A 23027-nucleotide genomic window follows, 5' to 3' on the forward strand; every position below is an offset into this window, starting at 1 on the left:
TCAGGTTAATGATTATTTGAATTGATAAAGCACTTTGTGACTCTGTCTGTGAAAAGTGCTCTATAAATAAAATGTACTTACTTACTTACTCATTAAAAATGACTATAAATAGTTAAAGGCTGTTCTGTGTAACCCTAAACAGCTTTAATTACACTCAAAGTATTTATTTATAAATCTAAATATGACATGTAATATTCCAATCACAGGGACCTAACCAGGAATATTGGCAGTTCAACAAATGTATTTCACTTACCGTACTAGGGAGGGATTCAGGAGTTTATAAGTGCAGATGTGTGATGTAATATTCAAAACTACACTTTCATTAGCGTGCACTTACACAAAAAGGCAGAAATCCTCAACACAAAGAAATTGGTTTTACTGTTCAGTAGTGGTATAAATTGCCTTCTCAGCCTTAAACCAAACTGTATCTTGCTGTGTCTGTCAATGAAAGGATTTCAGATTCCTAAAAACATATTTATTGAAATACATTTGAAGATAGATTCAGACAAAAATTCTAAATAGTGATTTAAAGAAGCTCTTATTTTTAAATACAAACTCAAACAGATTTACATAGAGTCAGGGTTAGTCAGTTAATATAGTCCCTAAACAGTGTAGTGTGTCTAACTTCTATTGCTCTGCAGTGAATCGATGAGACACTTGTTATACTCCGCCAGCTGCTGGTAGACGTTCTTGGCCACTGAGGCATAGTCGCTCTCCTGAGATTTTGAGGCAATAACTGATGTCATGATTAAGGAACAATCACACATTAGAACGTGTTTCCTTTTACACTCACACACATCCTCTTTGATTAGTGTCACCACTTAAGAGTACATGTACATCTAAGGACGCCAGCATATGAAGGATACACTCTTTCATGACAAAATTGTTCTGCTCCAGGTGTTGCCATTTCCTCTCCAGGTTAACTAGCTGAAACACAAAACACACACATCCTTTAGTTTGTATGTTTAACCCTTTAATGTTCTACTGTTTGGTTGTGCTCATTTTAACTTTACCACTTTAAGAACATTCTGCAAAAAAAAAGTCACTCAACACATTAAGACACTGGTGAAATGTTCAAAGATGAATACATTTCTCAGCATACTAGTTTCAGAGGATTTACTGAAGAGGATTATTTAACTCTATGTAAGAACAAGCAGAAAACAAGAAAAGCACTCGGAGACCGCAGACCTCCACCAAGACAGATCTGCCCCCCCCCCCCGTGTTTGTTTGTTTGTCAGCAAGATAACTCAAAAAGTTATGGATGGATTTTCATGAAATTTTCAGGAAATGTTGATACTGGCACAAGGAAGAAATGATTAAATTTTGGTGGGGGGTGGGGGGGCCCCAGTGATCAGCCTCGGCTGAGGTCTGCGCTATCTTTTTTAGAAAAGCACTTGGAGAGCACAGACCTCTGCCAAGGCCGATCAGTGGGCCCCCCCACCCCCCACCAAAATTTAATCATTTCTTCCTTGTGCCAGTATCAACATTTCCTGAAAATTTCATGAAAATCCATCCATAACTTTTTGAGTTATCTTGCTGACAAACAAACAAACACGCACGCACACAAAGCAAAGTGGTCACAATACCTCCTGGCGGAGGGAATAAGGGTCACATAATTTCCTAAAGACATCCTCTACCAAAGCAGTTTGTATGTCCTTTTCTGGTAAATGTAATGCAATATATGATAGAGTTGAATTGATAAAAACTCTTTTTATTGTTTTACTGTGTACAGCTACATATTTCACACTTGGATAATGTAAAAATGTCTTTGCAGAACCCAGGTCTATGTTTATAGTACAAACAGAAAATATGATGTGTAAAATGAGCTCACCTGAGCATGAGTCTCGTTCTCTTGTAGTTTTGTTTTCAGAGCGTCATAATTCTGGTTCTTTTCTTCTAACAGCTGTCGGAATGAATCCTGACGCTGAGTCAGTAATACACGGTCCTCCTGCAGTCTCTGCACCACAACAATAGAGATTCACATACTTTAAATGTGCATTATTTTGTGTGGAGCCCGACCGATTAATCGGCCGATTATAGCGTATCACCGATTAATCAACATCGGCCAGTATGTCAATATGTAGCCAATGTATTAACTCTTTTGCTGCGCGGAGATTCTGTCGCTCGCTGCTCCTGTGTGTGTGTGTGCTGCCCGGAGAGTTAGAGGAACAGTAAAGCGAGTTAGTTTCATTTTCACTTCTGCTCGGATAATGACGCTATCACCCCCCCACACACAATCACATAATCCCCCCCATCTCCGACCCAACCCGCCCCCCCCCCCAATATCGGTATCGGCATTGGCCCCAAAAATCCCACATCGGTCAGGCTCTAATTTTGTGTCCCAATCTCTTGTGTTCTGGGACCTGGTCATATGTTGAAGTGAACTACCTCCATGTCTTCCCTGCTCAGCATAAAGACCATATAAAAACACAGGGACATTCACCTCTTACATAGAGAACCTTAACAGTACTCTGTGGCTGTTTCAGTGGTTACCTTCTTCTTTTCCTCAGCAGAGCGTTTCAGGGTGTCTAGGTCCCGGTAGGTGTGCAGTTCAGACTCCATGGTGCTCACCCGTTCCTTCAGGGTGCTCAGCTCTCCTGTTATCTTCCCCTCCAGCTGCTGCACCTTCTCCAGGTCCTGCTGCAGACGCTGGGACTCTGGATGGAGGCAGGGTTGTTGTCTATCATGATACAGTAGGCGTTTCCACACTGAGTATATGTCACTGTGTCTGTGTGTTACTGACCCGTTGACAGGCCCCTGGTCGTGCTCTCTGATTGGACCACCTCCGTCTCTTTGCTGACCAGGACCTCCTGCATGTTCTTCAGCTCACTAGCTGTGACTGTGTCCACCTGACGGAGCCGCAACATGTTCTACACACAGAAGATTACACACACTTGGTTTATGATGCATTCTATCTATATTATATATTGTCTGTATATTGTTTATATACCTGTTCCTCTTACATTCATCCCTGTCTGCTTTTTACAATAAGACTCCAGCAGGGATTGATTACAGTTCAACTAAAATTAAAAATGCTAGGTAAATGAATTATGAATTAACAAGAGTAATTTAATATACTTGTATAAACCTTTGATTGTCCTGCACTGAGAAAATAAGTATTGGCTAAAATTTACTTAGGGGGTCAAATGAGTGGCCATTTTGCCAAAAAAAAAAAAAAAAGTTGTAAGAAATGCATACAACTGTGTTGAAATAATGCTAATCCATTTGTGCACAGACTATTGATATTTGACAGTGGAAGCTCTATTTTCAGAAATATTGGATTTTGAATAGCACGTGTATGTGAAAACTTTTGCTGGTGGACGGACATGACATTACCCATGATGATCTGGTCAGTACCAGTACTTTATTAGCAATAAACTTATATACTTACTAGGGCTGTAACGGTACACGTACCGAACCGAACCGTTTCAGTACACACCTGTTCGGTTTGGTACACAGCTGTACCGAAACGGCACAGTATGTTGAGAAAAAGAAAAAGGAACAAAAGACATTGTTTGATATGGAACTTTAAATCCACACAAGTTTCACACGGACATATGGAAGGACGCACACATTGACCCAAAATACGAAATAGCAGCTGATATAAGGTAAAAAAACCCCCAAAAAACAACAAATATGATGTGAACCTGGAAGGAAGAGACTGAAGACCCTCCACCGACATTACAGTACCATTTGGGATCAGTTCAGGTCCAGTGAAAGACAACAACGAGGAAAGAGACGTTAACAAGACGGACGTTGTTTACCACCTATGAACTACAGTAGTTCTAAAACACTTACACTAGCTCTGTCTGTCTGTCTGTCTCTCTCTCTTTCTCCCTCTCTCTCACGCACGCTATATAACAGAGAAATAGAACCCGGAGTTAGATGTTGAAAGTATATAAAGTTTCACTTTCGTTTCACGCCAGCATTAGTTCCGTTAGTTATGGACCCCCACCCCGCCCGGCTCCGACAAAAAAAAAACAAACCAAAAACATCCCCCCGACGAATCGCACCCTTCACGTGTGCGCGCACGTACACAAAGTGTCCTAAACAGTTTGTTCTCTGTCCTAAAATAAATAATTTGGTTAATTTTTAGTTGTCAGTGTTGCTCTTCAGTTTGTTTAAAGGGAATACCAGTTTGTCCTCTTGTTAATGTTGCACTTCATGTGGAATTTTTTTGGTATTTTTATGCAGAATGTGAACTGATAGAACTGTGATTTGATTTTTGTTGTTTGTTCAAAACTACCTGTCAGGGAAAAGTGCAATACTAATGTTTAAAACACGTAGTAATGTTAATAATGTATTTTATTTTCTATTTGATTTATAGCAGCAGAATTATATTCCTGTTTTTCTATATTCTATTGTGTCCAAAAATTGGGGGAAAAATTTTCAAAAATTCATAAATGTATTAAAGACATTTTGAGGGGTTTTCTTTCTTCCCGTACCGAACTGAAAAAAAAAACGAACTGTGGCTTTCAAAACTGAAAATGTACCGAACCGAAAATTTTGTGTACCGTTACAGGCCTAATATTTACTATTGCTAATTATCCTCTTATTCATAAATGTTAGTATTGTGGATCTAAAACAATAACATCTTAACAAAAACACAAAATGTGTCAGTGGACGGATGTGACATGGTTGTTACGGATCCCATCATGCTGATGCTCTGCAGCCATGTCACCGTTTACACTAATGATCCCTGTGCAAAAACTAGGATCAGAATTACTTATTGTATAGTTTATCATCATACTAAAGAGGAAATAACAATATAGAATTGTTAGTTCTTTATGAAAATGCTTATTATTAGAAAACTGTTGATTTAAAAAGTGACATGTGACATTCTTAATATATGTAACATAAGCAGGATGGATCAGCACCATATTCGATATTGCAAACTGTAAAAATAAAACGTGATATGTAGGATAGAATCTTGTAAGAAGAACTGGGGAATCTAAAAGAATGGAATATTTGTTTTTCAGGTAAATTCAGTTAAAATATAACTTGGCCATTTGTGACATGAAAATATAGCATTAATTGTGATGAAATTGGACATTTTTGAGCTGAAAACATAGTTCATATGACCATCAACATATAGCAACAGAACTGAAAATCCTGTAAATTTGCATAACTTGCATTTACCAACACAAAGTTCCTTTGGGGATTCACTTATATCTCTTATGCACAAAGACATAAATAAGCAAATTTTAGCTGGTTTAAAGGTTCACATATAAGAAAACATTAGACATATATGTATAGACCATCTTTTGAGCTAAATATAATTTTTCTAGTAGGAAAAGTTTTTACAGAAATAAATAGTTATTACTGATTTGATTATTTTCTTAGGGGAAAAATTATCCTTAAAGCTGCTCATGAGGTCATCAGTCATTTTAGATTTGTTTACTGAACATATATAGAAATACAAATGATTATATTCAAAATCTTCCAGACAGGTGTGAAAAGAAATATTTTTTCATGTTTACTCTTCAAGGATTAGTTACTCATAGGTACTAGGCCTACTGGTACAAGTTGTAATGATATATGGTATATGTTTGTCTTTATTAGATTTGTTAAACTTAAGTTATAAAATAGCAGAGATAAAATAATGTTGTCAAATGAAAAAAAAAAAAACAGTTTTCAAAGACAAAAAATAAAAGCTACTATGAGCAATGCAACAGTAAACGAAACCACAAACAAACCAAACAACATACAACTGCAGATTAAAAAAAAAACAGCTTCATGACTTACACTGTGGTTGCTGTACTACTGTGATCTGGCATGAAGATGATGCAGTAACAGTCAACATACAGGTAGTGGCAGCATACACAGCATAGTTTTTTCAGTCTGCCCTTTTAATCTTCTATAAATCAAAGACTCCCTAATATTCCCTGAAGAACTACAACACCACAATTAAATAAAAATAAAGTAAAAGTAGTAAATTTATCAAAAATAATGCCAAGATTACTCATAAACTCAAATGAAATAAAAAAAAACAAACAACTGAAAGACTGAATCAAAAGAAAAATAAAAGAACATTGTAAAACTCCAGTAACTCATATCTACTCCTCACCCGGCTGCAATGTTCCAACAGGGATACAATGTTCTCCTGGCTCTGTGTCATCTTTTGCAGTTCCTGAGCCTTCACCTCCTCAAATGATTCCAAGAAACCTGAAATAAACAAACAGACTCCATTAGTGCAAGTGAGTAGTGAGATTATAGTCTAGTCTAGTAAAGTAATACCGGCTCTGACAGATGATGTCAAGTCTCTCGTACAAGATTTAAAAATTAGTTTGTGTGACTATAGTGACTCCTTGTGGCAGTATCATAAAAGACAACTACAGCAGGGCACAGCTATGTAGTTTATATGAGTTAAATGGTATGGTTTAGCTCCATTATCTGTCAGTGCAGTAGCATCTTCCACCATCATTCTGAAGTAGTGGTAAAAGTTATCTGGGTTGTTCTTGTGCAGCACTGTGTGCAGGGTGTTGCAAGGGGGGAATTTTGCTAAATAGTGTAGGAGAGAAAATGTTTATGTGGAACATATGCACAGGAAGAAACATGATATTAAAGTGACTAAATCCATGCAAAGAAAACTGCACATAAGATGCGTCTTTGTCAAAGTTTGTCATTTTCAAGGTGTGTCAGAAATTGTGAAAGCAATAACACGATGGCAGATGGAAGAATGAGAATTCTGTCTCTGAATGGTGGAAATATTCACTCTGATTCTGGAAGAGTTTGAGTTATGAATCCTGATAAAGTGAAAGACTGAAAACATACTGAAAACAGTGTTTCTAACATCTTTCCCTCTTTGACATTTCTTGTGCCTTTTAACAGCAGGTCTAGTTGTACTGAATCATTCTACTTAAACTTACGATCAATGTCCTCCTCTTTCTTCTTCAGCTCCTTGTATTTCTGTTGACACTCTCCTAATTAAAAAGATTCATATTAAAATCTGATTAGAAGCAGTTCACCAGGTGGCAGAACAACACACATTATTTACTCCACAAGAAGAGAAACTTGTGTAAAATACAAAAAAGAAGTCAGTTATTTTCATGTCACATTTTCATGTATGTATGTTACGTGTGATCTACACTAATGGAAGGTATCATCTTTTCAATGCCTTATTTTTCCATCCATTCAGGTTGAAATTGTCCAGATGTTGCGAAGGTGAACACTGGTATAAAATAAAAACCAGAGAATAGCAAGACCCCCTCGACCTGAAGACATTTTGAAGTTGCAGTGCGGATTCTTTCTCTGACCATCACAGTTTTACAGTACCTTTCATTGACAGATTAGTGATGGGAATTATGTCTCTTTTTGGAGAGTCGGTTCTTTTGGCCCGGACACATAAACGCCACCACACACCTTGACTAATCACGTGCTGCTTTCAAAAAACATAAATAAGAGTCGGCTACAGTTATTCACTTCAAAGAGCCAACCCATCACTAAAAAGCGTACTCCCCCTCCTCTTTTGCCGGTGGTTTCAGCTGACTGGTCCAGATGGATTGGGGTCTAAAATATGCTTACTGAGAAGGTCTGTCCTGGTCTGATTTGCTAAGCCAGGACTCCATGAACACCAGGAGACAAGATTCTCCTATTTCTCAAAATCCACACCTAACCGCTGGGTAGACTGCAGTGGAACATTCCCTCCTGTACAGGAAGGGACATAACAGGAGCTATGATGCTTTCAGACATTTGAACTTAGAAAAGTAGGTCACAAAATAGGTCTAGGTCACCCATCTCAGAACTTGTCCAAGCTCTATACATGATGTATGTATGGTAAAAATGTTAAGGTTCTAGCTGTTTTCTTTACCAGAGTTAGAGTGTTTACAAGATATATGACAGACAAGACACATGCTGACAACAATAACCCCCTTCACCCGAGGGGGTAATGACGTATAATTCCACTCAAATACATTAAAAAAACACAAGCCTGTGTAGCAGGAAGTAGAACTTAACAATGACATCACTGGTAAGGAGGGGGAAGGGAAGCTGATAAATGAGACACACCTGAGAGCTGTGGTGGAGGGAAACTCAAACAAAAGAGACACTGGAAGGAGGTCAGAGAAAAAAGGAGAAGTGAGATTGACAAGGAAAGGAGGGAAGAACAAAAAAAGAAAACCTTAATGTGATTTTAACGGAAGAATCTGGAAATGGACCGAGTGGACCCAGGAGATTTTAAAAAGAGAAGCTGAATCCCTGGAGCAGGCGGACCTGTCCTGCTGGACTCAGGAGTACTCTCTCTTGGAGGACACCCCCCCAACCAGATTAGTCCCTTTTTTCCCCAAACTCTCCTGGCTTCTCCTGTCTGGCCTGAGGAAACCCCCTGTGTTCTCTCTCTCCCCCCCTACTCTACACCTATATGCCCCTAACCTCCAACCTGCCCTGAACTGGACCCCCTACATCTTTACCCCTTCTCACACACACACACATCCCCCACTGAACTGAACTGAACTGAACTTTATACTTACATGAAAAACCTATTGTGATCAGCAATGGACTACCTAAGTTTAATTAATGTTTAATTCCTGATTTAAGATGTTTTTTTTTTGAGTTTATGAAAAATAAGAAATGTTTTGATGATTATGCAGATGATTTTTAAATGCTGGTCTACAAGAGGGAAAGTTAAGAAACCTTAATTTTATGTGTTAGCAGATGTATTTGTAACCATGAAGTGAGCAGCTGGGTTTCTTTTGTTTTTTGTTGTTGTTGTTTCTTTCACCTTTAAGTTTAAGATGTAATAATTCGACAGGTGGAAGGTAATTTAACCCTTCTCCTGTCTGGCGCCCAACAAATTATTTTTGTTTAGGTTATTGAGACTTCTACGTTACACCTGTTTTGAAAATGTACGAAGTACAGATATCGGTGTTAAAATGTAGGGAGTGAAGGGAAAAAGTTGTTAGAAGATTAAGTAGTTAAGTGAAGACCAGATGCCTGAAAAGTGCAGCAACAAAGCATTTGTCCATCGTTGCTCCCCCTCTTGGCAGTTATTGTATCAGAGTCTTATAGGTGTCTCAAAGGGATGGTTTCTGAAGTATTGTGGGGAGCAGTGTGTTTACCCTGAGCCTCCTCAGAGTCCTGCTCCAGCTGTCGGATCTCCTCTATGACTTGTCTGGTTCTGTCCCGGATCTCTGTAAGCCTGAACACACACACAAGAATGAACAATCTAAATTACTCCCCATTCTTATATCATCAAATACAGTTTATTCCTTAATTTTTTTTGTGTACTAAATTTAATTAAGAATACCTGTTTGTCTACTTTTTACACAGAAAACAGTTACATGAAAGGACCTTTACATGAAAGAATGAGAAAAAACTACTTTAAAAAGCATAAAAAGAGCTGAGGGTATAGGCTGACATCAAAAAGTGCTTGAGAGTTACTGACTCAGATATTCCATGTGACAGGGACAAACATTTGTTGTTTTTACATGTCTTTTGTTGAACTCCTCAGCTGGCTGACTTTAATATAATACATACTGTCTCTCCATGCTCCGCAATTTCCTGGTTGTCCTCTTTCACCTAGAAAACAATGTCTTTATGAATTAAAGTATGTGAACATCACTACTCTACAGTAGAAAGACATCTATTTATGGACTGATGAAGACTGGCTCTTGTCCTCACCTGCTTAAATAACTTTTCTCGTTCCTCCTGAGGGGAACCCAGGCTCTTCTGCTCAGCCACATGGCATCACGCTTCGCCTCCAGTGCTGAGAGAGTCTCATGAAGTTGAACCACCTCCTGCTTTATTGCGAGTGGGCCAGTTCCTGTACACAGAGAAAATAATTATTAACATAACTGCAGGCAAAATTATTACAACTCTGTCACTGAAGTGAATGTAAGTGCATTTTCTCTCTCTCTTTCCCTCTTGTTATACACTTAATTGTTCATTTCATGTACCTCCTCTTCTCTCTTTAATTCATTTCTATCTCTTTTCTCATCGTGACTTACTGCTTCATAGTCATCTTTCCTGGTCATCAGTATGTCAACTCCTCCTGGAGAACAGTGAGCTCCTGCAAAACCAAAAATTCAAGAAGTGCAGAGAAAAGATGGAAGTGACTTTGCTGGATGGACATGGTGCTCTACAGTGCACTAAAAAGAGTAAAAAAACAATATGGCCTTGTTTCTAGCACGAGTCTTTTTCTTCTAAGAAGAATTCCTCTTATCAAGCATGTTAAAAAATAGCTTCAACCACGTTTTACATAATCTCCAAGCAGAAAAACAAGACTGTTGCTCTTATTTTAAGAGTGAGTCTACTTCTACAATTTCTCAATTTAAGAACGTCTTATTTATTAACAGTGTTTTCATTGCTTATTTAAGCAAAGCTCGCATACGGTTTGGGACTTGTTTTCAGTTTTGTTGATTTTTTTTTATTCATTCCAAGAAATGTGCTAACCCATTTGGTCAACTTCTTTCTTTTACCACACAGCATGGTTATATTTAAGAGTTCATTTCAGTTGACATATGATGCAATGTTGTAGAAGAAGTCCTTTGGTAAAATATAAGTAGTAACAGTGCAGAAAAAAAGTATAAGAATGAAGGTCAAATAAAAATACCTATAATAAAAGTACATCTCAAAGCTACAGACCAATATTTGTGTCAAAGTACAGTAATACCTGTAACAGCTCTTCATTGGCTGTTGTCATGGTGAAATACTTCTCTTGCTTGGCAGGCGGCATCGCCTGTACGACCTCATCAGCAACACGCCTTTCCCTCCTGATCTCCTCCTCTATCGCCCTGATTGCTTCCTCTCGTCTGCAGAGGCAACACACAGTGGGATAAAAGAAGAGGAGAAGGGTTGAATACTTTATTATCACAATAGAATCTTAATGTAGATTCTTTTAACAAGTGTTCTGAATACATCTAAAGAATAGAGTAAAAGCAAAAGAGGATCCACAGGCTGATTTATTATAAATGTTTAGCTAAGAGAATATGTCAGCCTTCAGGTTTTACAAGTTCCAAAGGTCTTTTATTGTTCATGCTGCTTCAGCAAACAGCTGAGTTCAACTTCGTCTTACCTTAGTTCCTGCACAAATACAGGTAAGCCTCTGCCACTTATTATTTAACAATACTGACAGATTTAAAGTATGGAATCTAAGCTTTTTAGGGAAACAACACTAATGTGTAGGCAGACCAGGTCACTGGTGACATATTTAAGAGTTAGGGTAACATTTACTGTCATGTTTGAACTGATTTAGTAGGTTGTGTTTTAGCCACATGCTAATACAAACTAGAAGATGTTCCTTTTCAAATTAAGTCTAACATGTACATTTTGGCCTGGCATCATTCCAATCCTGTGCAAAATGTTCATTGACTTTCAATTAGTCTTGGTCCATGAGATGTGTTATACCCAAATTTAATAGGTTTATGTTCAGCAAAAGACGTTGGACCTGGGCTTTTAAAAGACTTTGTGTCTGACTCCAAGAGACTAAATTGTTATAGACAGTTTTTCCTGTTCAGTAAAGAGAAAACTCACTGATGTCCCACAGTATACTCTTATCACAGCCCAGTGCCAACACGTGTCAGCAGGTCCATGTCAAAGCCAGGATATTTCATTACCCAAGGATGGAAGAAAAGAATGCACTGTTTTCTGTCTTTACTCATTTCTGCTACGTGACCTTCTTCTTTCTTTAAACATGCTCATCTGTGTCATTAAGTTTTTGCATAATGTCCTCTCTCTATTATGACTGGAACAACAGACTCTGAATACACGCAAGCTATTTCAACAGAGGCATGAGAAAGAGGAATCTGTGGCCACGTATTAAAAAAAAAAAACTAGAAGCAATGAAGAAAGCAGGCTAATGTGTTGTAGCAATGTCCTGTGTATGAACATTTACACCATAGCTATTTGGGTTTACTTTGGCAAGCACAGTCATTTTCTCAGACCTGAAACTTTACAAAACACTAAGAAAAACCTAATTTTTGGAAGAAATTGTCAGTAAATGGGTTAACTAAGTAATCCAGATGAGTGTGTATTTCCTAAACACGATTTGCTTTCTTTTGTTGACTCCCACTCAGGGTAGGATCATGGACAGGTGTCAGAATCGTCTCCTTGTGCTGTCTCTGACTGCAGTGATTGCACTGAATACATTGGGCAATAATGCTGAGATTGTGGAACAACATGTAGGAAATTGAGTTTCTTCTTAATTTTAGTTTCGCTGATGGCTCCCAGAGTGAGCTTTTCACCAAGCACATCTTGTCTGTCCATCGATTGGCAGGTAACAAATCTGACCAGCAAGCTCCTGCGAGTCATTCCTCCCCGTGAAAACAAGTCCTCGGTCACTAAACTGATTCTGGAGAGGAACCTGATCAGTCTGAGTGAGTCGGACCGGTCAGCTCTGGCTACCTACAGCAATCTGACTGATCTACACCTGGATGAGAACCTAGTCATCGACATAGGAGCAAAGTACTTCTCTGTAGTACCACACCTCAGGGTGCTGTCTCTGTCCTGGAACAACATTAGCAGGTATAGCTTTTGACTAAATCATCTGCATACTTCATTCCAGTATGAATTCTAAAAAGGTCTAGGACTTATAATACTAATTACTACTCCTGGTTTTGGTGCAGCCTGGATCCTGAGGCTTTTTCAGGTTTAGATGACTTGAGAAAGCTGGACCTTTCCCACAACCTACTCACAAATCTTCCTGTTGTACTGCTGCAAGGGCTGAAGCATCTACAGGTAAAAAGCCCCTCAGATCCTAACCACATACTGTGGATATTGTCACAGATCCCCCATGCTGTGTTTATATACTTACATGCAGTGTGAATCAGAAATTATTTACTCAAATAAACATTTTTGCCTTGTATTGTCTAAATTGAAATGTATTATACAGTTAAGTTTCAGTCTGCTTTAACTATATTTTTCACCTGAGCTTATCTGGTTCCTTCACCTGAGCCTATCTGGTTCCCTTAGGTGTTGAACCTACAAGAAAACCCCTGGAACTGCTTGTGTGAGCTGCTGCAGAGCATCAGAGATGTTAAAGAAGCAGGCATTAGCTTTGGTAATAACTTACACTGACATAATGGATGTTAATGCTTGTCCAGATATGGGGAAACTAGATAAAGTGATCTAGATTTCAGGTGACTGGAGTTCGGTTCTTTTTAATTGTAGACAATTGTTGCCAACCCCATTATTTAAAACCATGAAAAATGACAGAACAATATTTTGCCAGTGGTTGTTCTTCTGATATCATGACTGCCCAGTTTTACTCGTGTTTGGTCTTTAAACTCAGCTCAAATAATACTGGATCATAACACTGCCCTGTGTTGGTTTGACAGCTGCTCCTCATGCCACATGTGCTTCTCCAGAAGAGCTGACTGGAACTCATCTTCTGGAAGCTACATCTATGTGTTTTCAGTCCAATACAGACTCACCAAAACCACCACTAACATCCACGATGCCAAGACCTGCGCTCACATCAAACCAGAGCTCCAACAACAGCAGAGGTAGGAGAAAGATTTCTACCTGATTTGACTACATGTGTATGACCAAATAGTCTCTTCTCACTGTCAACCCTTTAACTCCAACTAGACCAGACACCTACACCTGTGCTCGGAAACACATGGAAGTTCACAGCCTGTGTTGCAGCCCTGGCCCTGACCACGTCCATTCTGATTGTATGTGCTGTGAAAGGCCCTTCCTGGTACAAGATCCTCTACAACTACCGTCACCACCGACTGCACCAAGCAGACGAGGGTGACGACGGGGAGAAGGTTGCGTCAACGGCGTTCTCTCAACACTGGCACCATCAGACGTACAGTTTGAACGAGAGGATGGCAAGAGGGTACAGCACATGAGGAGGAAGAGGATGAGTACTTTGAGGATCCTTACATCAAGAGAGAGGAGTGAGATCCTGGAGAGGAGTGGACTTTAAATGACACTAGAAACAGCAGCTTTACTGGAGAGCATTTATCTCTTCACATAAAGACAATCTATCCTTGTGTGTCCTTAAAGCTGGGTGCCAACTGGTGTTCTTTATTTCTTCATAATGCCATACCTCAGGGTGCTATTTTAGTATAGCTCTTATTACGAGAGTGAACCAGATGGATTACTTATTAACAGGATATATAAAGTATATATACCACCGGCTCTGTTAGCTAAGCCGTATCACAGTTTTGTCAGTTTTGTTTGTGGAATATACCAATATCTAAAACTAAAGTCTCTGAAAATAGCAGCAAATAAATAATGCCCCCTAAAAGCCCTAAACTGATTAAATAATATTATGAACCTCATAGAGGTGTGATTTATTATTCGTTATACTACAATAGCTCAACAGCTGCAGAAAACACTTGGTCTGTTTTTGCCTCTTAATGATACATTATGTAAAAACTCTATAAACTGTAATTTTTAATGTGAGAGCAAATGAATAATGGCTCAATAATGTAAAGCGCTTTGGGTGCCTTGAAAAGTGCTATAGAAATATAATCCATTATTATTATTATTATTATTATTATTATTATTATTATTATTATTATTATTATTATTATTATTATTATTATTTTAACTCCATGTAATGATCACAGAAGGATGCAAATACTGCATATGGACAAATATTATTTGGAGAGTGTACCAGTGTTTTAGAATTCCATTTTGTTAATTGCTGTACACGTTTATTGATTAGGATAATACCCTTAAGATGAACCATCATTTTAGAGAGGGTCCAACGTTCAGTGAGAATAAACATCTAAAATTCTTAACCTAGGTGCAACAAAAAAATAATTATTTCTGTATATTTGCTCAGTTAATATATAATCCTTAAAGCTTCTGGTTGTATAAACTTAATATATTATGTAATAATAATAATAATAATAATAATAATAATATTCAGTTACAATAACTCATTCAATGAATAGAAGGTTAAATGTTTGGCTGATGAGTATCTAATTCATGATTTTATTTCTAGCAGGGTTTCATTAGTGTGATGGTATTTTGACAGAGCACTGTAATATTTAACAATGCCACAACATATAATAATTTCTAACAGAATGTGATGGGGTCTGTGTTGTATATTGCATTCAAGCTGTTTACAGTAACAAAATGTGACAAAATGTGACTAAATAATAAATAATGAGGTTTTGTTTTGTTTTGTTTTTTACATGAATTGAATGTCATTATACCTGTAGTGTTGTGATGCTAAATTCTGCACTGCTAGTCATTTCAAAAGTGCATTCTGAAATACAATTTCCCCACTGTGGCATCATCTTGAACTATATAACTATGTGTAAAGGCAGATTTAAAGCAGTACTTACCTCTCTCTTTCAGTGAAGATGCTGTCAATGCTTTCAGCTTTGCTGTCATTCTGGGCTTTCAACTAGGACAGCATGAGAGGAAAGAAGAGAAAGAAAACAAGTGCTTTCTAACTTTATTTTGGCTATATTCATTAGATTATTCCTATCTGATCTCATGGCAATAAACTGTTCTAAATTTAAATTCCACTGAATTCATTGCTCTTACTTTTCTTCTCTAGGATTTGTAAGTGTAACATCATTTAAAAAGTGACCACAAAAAATTATAAGTATTCTTATCAACTTCAAGTTCCCCTCAACTTAAAAACTAGCATGTTTTGATGTTGTTTTACTGTGATCCCTGAGCTTCACTGTGCATAATGACGTCTGACACTGTGAGGGTGTTTCCATATTCATCTGTTTCTCCAATTAAACCATGTATCTGTTACCAGGATCTGTGTCAATACACATTGTAGGGCCAGTTGTTATCTGGTGTGCAGTGTTCACACTGTGGCCATCACTGATCACACAAGATAAGAAGATGCAAATATGTCAAGTTGTTCTGAATTTTTATGATCTTTTTTTGTTTTAGTTTCTATCTTATGTTTAATGACAATTAAATATGCATGTGTACTTACAGTGTTGTAGTCATTGATCATATCCTCCATCTCTGTGTTTGTGTTGAGCTTGTCCACTAGCTAAGAACACAAAAAACAGCAAAACACCTGAAACAAGGTCATGGTTAGGTAACATGTCACTTAGATTCCAGCCAGACTGCTCCAGCAGACCCACCCTCTATTACATATGAAAGTCATTGTTTTTACCACTTAGGGTTAGAGCTACATTCAGACTGGTCAAATCTTATATGATATATGTGTTCGGTCTGCATTCCATAACAGCGTAAACAGCACATACCACATGAAATCTGAACACTTCTGAACATTGTCTACTCTACAAATCGCTGCTCCAACTAAACTTGACTTTCTAGTTACTACTCTCTGTAAATTAATCTGTGTGAGTGTGAGCTTTTACCATGTTATAGTCTGCAAGCTGTCCTTGTAGATCCTTAATTTCTACTGCCAAGCCTTCAGCTCTGCAGGGCACATAACCCATATGACATGGTGTATGGAATAGTATTTTTATTTATTTAATTTGTTCTGCCTGTTTTGATGTGCTCACCTCTTCTTCATATGACAGATAGACAGAGTTCTCCTGGTTGTAGCTGTCAATCTCTTTGTGTAGTTTGCTGGTCTCTGTGGTCAACTCATGATCTTACTCCTAAAACCACAACAGCAGTTGTTGGTTAATAAACCATCAGTTCAAGGAGTACATACTACTTGCTGTCACACTCAATCTTTTCATAAAACAGTTTTAAAAACCATTATAAATGGATTAAGACAATTTCACATCCAGTTGTGTTGTGGCTGCTCCTGTTGTGAATACAGATCAGTCCTGATTGATAGGACGTACTTGCTGCTTGGTTTTACAGCTAATTTTGCAGATATTGCACGTAAGCATTTCCTGCATTAAGGTGCAGTGGGCTTAAAATTCGTAGTCTTTAACATGCTTCAGCCAAGCACTAAATGTGCTGTTCTAAAGCCGGATCTCTTGCAAGTCCACTTATCCACATGAGATAATAGTAACACAAATAGAAAACCATTTTAATTCCCAAAAGTAGTCAATTTAGCCTACACACCACATTGTAACACACCAGCTGGTTGTGCTCAGATAAATTCTGATGCTGATTTCATGTCATTGTTATTTGGTGGTTCTGGAAAAGAACCACAGAAAAAATTAATATGTGTGTTTCATGCAAGTTCATAAAAGTAAAAGTAACTTTATAATCCAAAGAATTTTTATAGCCTACCAAATCATGTTCAAAATGGAGATTATTCGGATTTAACCTTTTTCGGACCCTAAAAATAAACTGTGGTACAGCAGTTACCTGAGAAGACCTAAATAGTAAGACTTATCCAGAATCTGCCTCTGAGGTCCTTTGGTGTGGGTAGAAGGGAGTGTAGCCGTGGTCAGAGACAAAGAAAGAGAATTACATTAAGACGTCTGTGAGAGATTTTATAGAATCCATTCACATAAACACAGGTATGTCAGACTGACCTTTCATTCCTGTCTTCATTCCACTCAGTCCCTGTTGGGTGACGGGCCTGTCAGTCACCTTGATCTGTGCCGAAAGGACTCCAGGGGTAGCGATGGGAATGCCACCCCTCATAGCAGAATGGCCACCTGTACCTGGAACCATCTGCAAGACATATTTTCTAATAAATGTAAGAGTCTAAGAGATGGGAACTGTGCAGGTAATGCTCTGAGTTCACACAGATCATTGAGTGTTACAGCTGTATGAGTGAGCAAGAAAATGCAGACAAGAGACCAAGTATGCTGTAATAAGCAGTCTTCTGGGAAAAAAAGGTGAACAATTTGTATCACTTATCATATCAACCATCTGTCTCATCATAGCTGCAGGAATGTGCATTTGACGTCCAGATCCACTTCCAAATACATCGAACTAGTAGACCTATATTACAGCTTAGATGTTTACAAACTTGCATAGACATACCCCTGTTCCAACACGTATAGCTGTAGGTGGAGGACGGATGGCAGTTGGAGGTCTTCCAGCTCCAGGAACTACAGATCCACTACGGCTGACAGGCCTGCCCATGCCAGAGAGTGGCCTCTGACTAGCCATGATGCCTGAAACCAGAGCACACACAACTCAAACATGCAAAGATGTTGAGGGAAAACTAGTGCTGCAACAACTTCCAGTTGTCTGCCTCTTTTGTTGTCAATAAAACAACAATGCCTCTGGCTTAGGCCCCAGCATTAGCATAATATGTTCCTTCTCTTCCTATGACTCTAACACTTGATTACACCTGACTGGCTGCTGACTGGTTGAACACACCACACAATATACAAAGCAGGTGAGACATAGGTGGCAGTGTGAAGTGTTGTGGGAAGAATGGAGGTGCAACACCGATGCTCTACAACTGCAAACTCTGTCCAAACTGTTGTCAGTGGTGGACAATATCACCAGTGCACTCGGTGCACATTATTGCTGTATAAGGAAGCAGAGGATGCTCAGTGGCAGGTTGATGTCACAGAGCTGCTTTGACCCTCAGGTGATCAGGCTCTTCAAACTGCTGGACATACTTGCTTTGTTTCTGTTTTTATTTTATCTGACCATCTATAGTGTTGCACTTAATTAATTGACTAATCAATCAACCAATCAATCAATCAATCAATCAATCAATCCATCCATCAAACAATTGTTTTTAAATTGCCTATAGCGCTAAATCATAACAAAAGTTATCTCATGACACTTTACATGTAGAGCTGGTGAAAACCAAACTCTCACCACACTCAACACAGAATCCTCCAGGAGCAAACACTTGTGACAGTGACGAGGCTAAAGACTTCCTCTGAAAGGACAGAAACCTCAAGCAGACCCTGAGTCCTGGAGGATGGCTGCCTTGGGGTTAGAGAGAGAGAGAGAAGAGAGAGAGAGAGAGAGAGAGAAGAGGAGAGAGGAGAGAGAGAGAGAGAGAGAGAAGGGGAAGTATTTGTGTGTGTGTGTGTTTGTGTGTGTGTCAAGTCGTTATCCTATCTATCCCTAAGTCATGCCTAACCAATTACCAGCATGCTTATTTTAACACTAGGCCATGCTAGAATGTATCCGGTTAGCTCTAAACAGACGCTACTTACAAAGTCTACTTTTAGTGTTGCCATTAAACTAGTTTAACGTTAACTTTTCCAGAATTCGCTTTTCAGAACTCACGCTGACACTAAACAGACTGGCTCCACTTTTCCTGAAGCTGCTGAAGTACTTTAACATGCTAATTGTTAGCGCTAAGTGGTTAGCACATAGTAGCACGCTAAGCTAGCAACTGCAAGTTACCTATTAACCGGATTCCCTCTGATGGTTCTGTGGACGGTCCAAGTCTGTTACCCCGAATATTCTGTTTAGTTAACGTGAGACTTTAATGCCAGGTTAAAACAAATGTAGGGCTAACTGCGTCTGCCGTAAGAGATGATGTTGATGTTACCACGACAACCGTTTTCTTCTTCTTCTATATGAAATCATGCTTCAATAGTGCGCACTCCTGCCCCCTGTCGACCAACTCACAGTATTTGCTGCCTTTGCATTATTCTCCTTTTCTCCAGCTAATATACAGCAGCCTGCACGGCAGGAAAACAAACTAAACAAAACCCCACAGGGGACAGCTACTGACAGGAGACATGTACCTTTGTTTGTTTGTTTGTTTGTTTGTTTTCTTACTGTCCATCCATCAAGAAAGAAGGACAGACGGAAAGATCCACTGTCCGTGTCTCCTGTCAGTGACTGTCCTGTGTGTGTGTGTGTGTGTGTGTGTGTGTGTGTTTTGTCTTGCTATCCATCCATCAAGAAATAAGAAAGGAAGGAAGGAAGGAAAGATCCAAAATAATTTTTCCCAACAATTTGATGCATAACTTGCAGCTGAATTCCCAGAAATGTGAAAGTTATGAAGAGTTGTTTTCAGAGTTTTGAAAACAGAAAACCTCTCTCTACTGTAGGTCAGAGTACAGAGGGTTCCAGCCAATCAGCTGTCAGCATTCTCTTCCCTGTGTGTATGTGGTTTGGTTGATTGTGGTGTGTGAAAACTGTACATGATAGTGGTACCAGACATCACACTCATATTCATTGTGCCGCGCTACACTTGTTTTGTGCATGATTGTAGATTCAATCGTGAGGGATTGGTAGCAATTTGAAAATGTCCCCATTCATTCAGATGGACATATTCAACCAGTTTTTGGCAATTTAACCAAATCCGTGCATTAGACTGTTAACACAAGTCACAACACATCTTTCAAGACCAGGTTGCACATTTTTGCAATAATATGTTTGGGTCCATTTCCAAAGGTTTTTTTCCCACATTTTTTCCCGAAAGTTTTATAATAACACTTTTGTTTTGTAATAATAAAAATACAACAAACAATAGTACCTTGTGCCTTGCATTGCATGCAAACACACAAGAATTATACTACATATTAAAAAAAGTGGCATCTAATCAGCTAAAAATATAAAAATGCAGCCTCTTCCTTTTTTACTTTGGACAGCAGTAACATTCACTAATTATATATATTATATATTCTCTATTATTTGGAATTTTTCATCTTCACCTACCTCAAATTGAGGAGGAATTGTTTGTTTAGGGAATAAATGACCAAAGAAATCTGAGAAAACTCTTTTTTATTTTAAGACTGTTTATGACACCATCTGCTTCAAGAGACTTATACATTTCTTGACACTGGGGTGTAGTTGGCAAATATAGAAATAATGTGTAGCCGGAGGCGGTCTCCCTCCTTGCCACTGCGCGCAGTGCCGTACCTTAATTGTGGGGCGGTGCCAGACGCGCCTTTATAACAGGTGAGCGGTCACACCTGACCCTCTCCTTCCAGTCCTTTGGCCCAGCGTGGCGGAAGCCCTCTGTTTGCGGTGGGCATCGCAGCATTCAACCCTCAGGTAGTGTGGCCCGCTCTCTCTCTTTTCTTTTTCGCTGTGCGCACAACGTGCGCATGGGTGACCACCGGTGTGTTTCTGGTAGTGTGACTACACACGGTGTAGGGGGGGACAGATCACCCCGCCGGAGGTTTGGTGGGAGGTAGCGTGGTCTGCCAGTCTGTCAGACATCAGCTCTCAGCTGATGGCTGCTGTGTGTCCTGTAGTGTTGGCTGGGGGGGGGTGGCGTAGACGGTTTCTTTTGTGTCTTTTGGAGTTTCTTTATGGCTTAGGTTTATTTTACAATTTCCTCTGTTCGTGTTCATTTGTAAAACTATTTTAAGGAAATTGTATTTTTCATGGTCTTAAATATTTTGAGTTAATCACAGATGTTGTGTGTGTGTGTGTGTGTGTGTGTGTGTGTGTTTTAATAGTTCACTGTCGGCCACCAGTGACCTGAGACACCCAGGCTGTTTTATTAATGGTCGTTTCTTGTTTTTCTTTGTGGTACAGGTGCTGGGTACCTGAGCGGCAGTCCAACCTGGTGGTGGCGTTTCCACGGTTTCCTTGTGTTCTTTTTTGTGTGTGTCATGTCACAGGTGGTGGTGGACCCCTCCCCTTATTTTTGGTTTCCTGCCGCGGTGGGAAGTCTCAGCCCTGTCCTTCTTCTGTTTTCGTCAGCCTGAGTGCTGGCTGAAGGCCTGGTGTTTACGGCATTTTAGTTTTTTTTTAACTGTTTAATCATTTTGTGAAATAAAAATCTTTCTTTAACTAAACATTACCTCTCCCGGGTGGATCATTACGAACCTGTGTGACCTTGCTAGTTAACTTTTATTATTTGTATAATTTTCCCAGGGGTGAAATTCCCCTGGGTGACGTTGTCTGACAACTTGATAATTTGATTTCCCCGCTCACTGCCACAAATGCATAAAATAAATGTATAAAGCCCTGCTTGTGATTCATTCAAGATACTTTTTTTTCTCCATCCTTTTTAGGTAATTGGCCTTTGCATTTATAATATGCATCTATCACAAGCAGAATGCATTATGTAAGAGTGCTTGAAGTGTAATTGTTTTTAGAGTTTTAGTCCTTATGTGCTGATTATTGGCTGAGTTTCACCATCAGTAACTTTTTCAGAAACGTACTGTTAAACACACTGGTCATATATACTCTTTCCCATTTTCATCCCACCACTGCTACTCCTGAACCCCTTCTCCAGATGCAGGCACCATATTTACCTCTGCATATGCCAGTAATTTGACTAGAACTTGTTTCTCTTTTTTCTTTTAAAATTTAGAAAATCTTGCTGACATTTAGATAGGCATTTTCTCCATGAATAACACAGGGCTTGATGGTGAACTTGACTATATTTTCTAGGGCTGTAATTCCAGGGGGAAGGTTGAGGATTTTTATGTGAAATCATCCCTCGTCATGAACAGTTCTTTGTTTTGAAAGACCAGTATCTTTGCATCGATCAAGGTAAAATTTAGTGTGACAACCACATTTAGTAGATGACAGGAAAGCATACAATTTTAATGGATATTTGTAACATACCAATAATTCTGATCCACACTCCACACCAGTTGTAAAAACCATAATGTCAGGATAAAATTATAAATGTTAAGTGTATTATGATTACTAATTGTTTATTCATATCAAATGTCTTTTCTTTTTTTTTGCTTATTTAGTGTAATGAAACAGGTGCACATTCACACAAAAATCAAGGTACAGAAAGGACCTAAAAGGTACATAGGCTTGTCACTCAGCTGTACCCTAGAAGGGTACGAGCACACACCTTTGAACATCGGTACATTTTAGTACCTTCCGCTCTGTACCTCTAAAAGGACATTTATGCACACTGGGGGACAAAAAATGTCCCCTTATGTCCTGGTACAAATATGCACCTTTAAAAAGGTACATAATAAGTACCTAATGAGGTACAGCTGGAGTGACAGGGAATTCTGTACCTTTTATGAGGCACAATATAGGCTACCTTTAAAAGAAGAGAGAAAACATTTACATTTAACAAATTTTTAAATCATTAGTCAACATTCATAGAAAAATCCATATTTTAAATTTTGACCATTCCACCTTTGACCATTTTAATCAGGATTTTTTTTTTTTTTTTTAATTTTTTTTTAATAGAACCGACTTGTCAAAGTAGTGCTTTTCAATATTAAATTGAAGCATGTGTGCAACAACATTCCATTACTTTGCTAAGTAAAACATAACCTTATAAAATGCAAATTCATCAGTCAGTAAAATACAATTGTTTACATTAAACAAAAAAACATGACCAGATCTGAGTATGAAGTGAAGTA

The 23027-nt window shown here is 38.7% G+C and overlaps 2 protein-coding genes across 2 annotated transcripts; one reads left to right on the forward strand and one right to left on the reverse strand.

Moving 5' to 3' along the window:
- Positions 1–460: 460 nt before the first annotated feature.
- ift74 (intraflagellar transport 74) lies at positions 461–19321 on the reverse strand. Its single transcript, XM_030123215.1, is given in 25 exon segments — positions 461–736; positions 867–927; positions 1832–1957; positions 2494–2657; positions 2744–2870; positions 6068–6165; positions 6870–6923; positions 9057–9136; positions 9475–9488; positions 9490–9516; positions 9619–9677; positions 9680–9742; positions 9745–9760; positions 9945–9982; positions 9985–10006; positions 10610–10748; positions 15243–15304; positions 15857–15916; positions 16251–16313; positions 16401–16486; positions 16489–16496; positions 17164–17212; positions 17334–17475; positions 17791–17924; positions 19126–19321. Coding segments are annotated over 24 exon segments (1803 nt in total). The 5' UTR covers positions 17920–17924; positions 19126–19321; the 3' UTR covers positions 461–620.
- Positions 10763–15236, forward strand: LOC115411214 (leucine-rich repeat-containing protein 19). Its single transcript, XM_030123214.1, is given in 8 exon segments — positions 10763–11033; positions 12012–12116; positions 12212–12459; positions 12561–12672; positions 12907–12994; positions 13272–13439; positions 13525–13763; positions 13765–15236. Coding segments are annotated over 7 exon segments (1029 nt in total). The 5' UTR covers positions 10763–11033; positions 12012–12020; the 3' UTR covers positions 13843–15236.
- Positions 19322–23027: the final 3706 nt, after the last annotated feature.

This window comes from Sphaeramia orbicularis, chromosome 20 (assembly GCF_902148855.1).
Source record: "Sphaeramia orbicularis chromosome 20, fSphaOr1.1, whole genome shotgun sequence".
In the NCBI taxonomy this organism is placed as follows: domain Eukaryota; kingdom Metazoa; phylum Chordata; class Actinopteri; order Kurtiformes; family Apogonidae; genus Sphaeramia; species Sphaeramia orbicularis.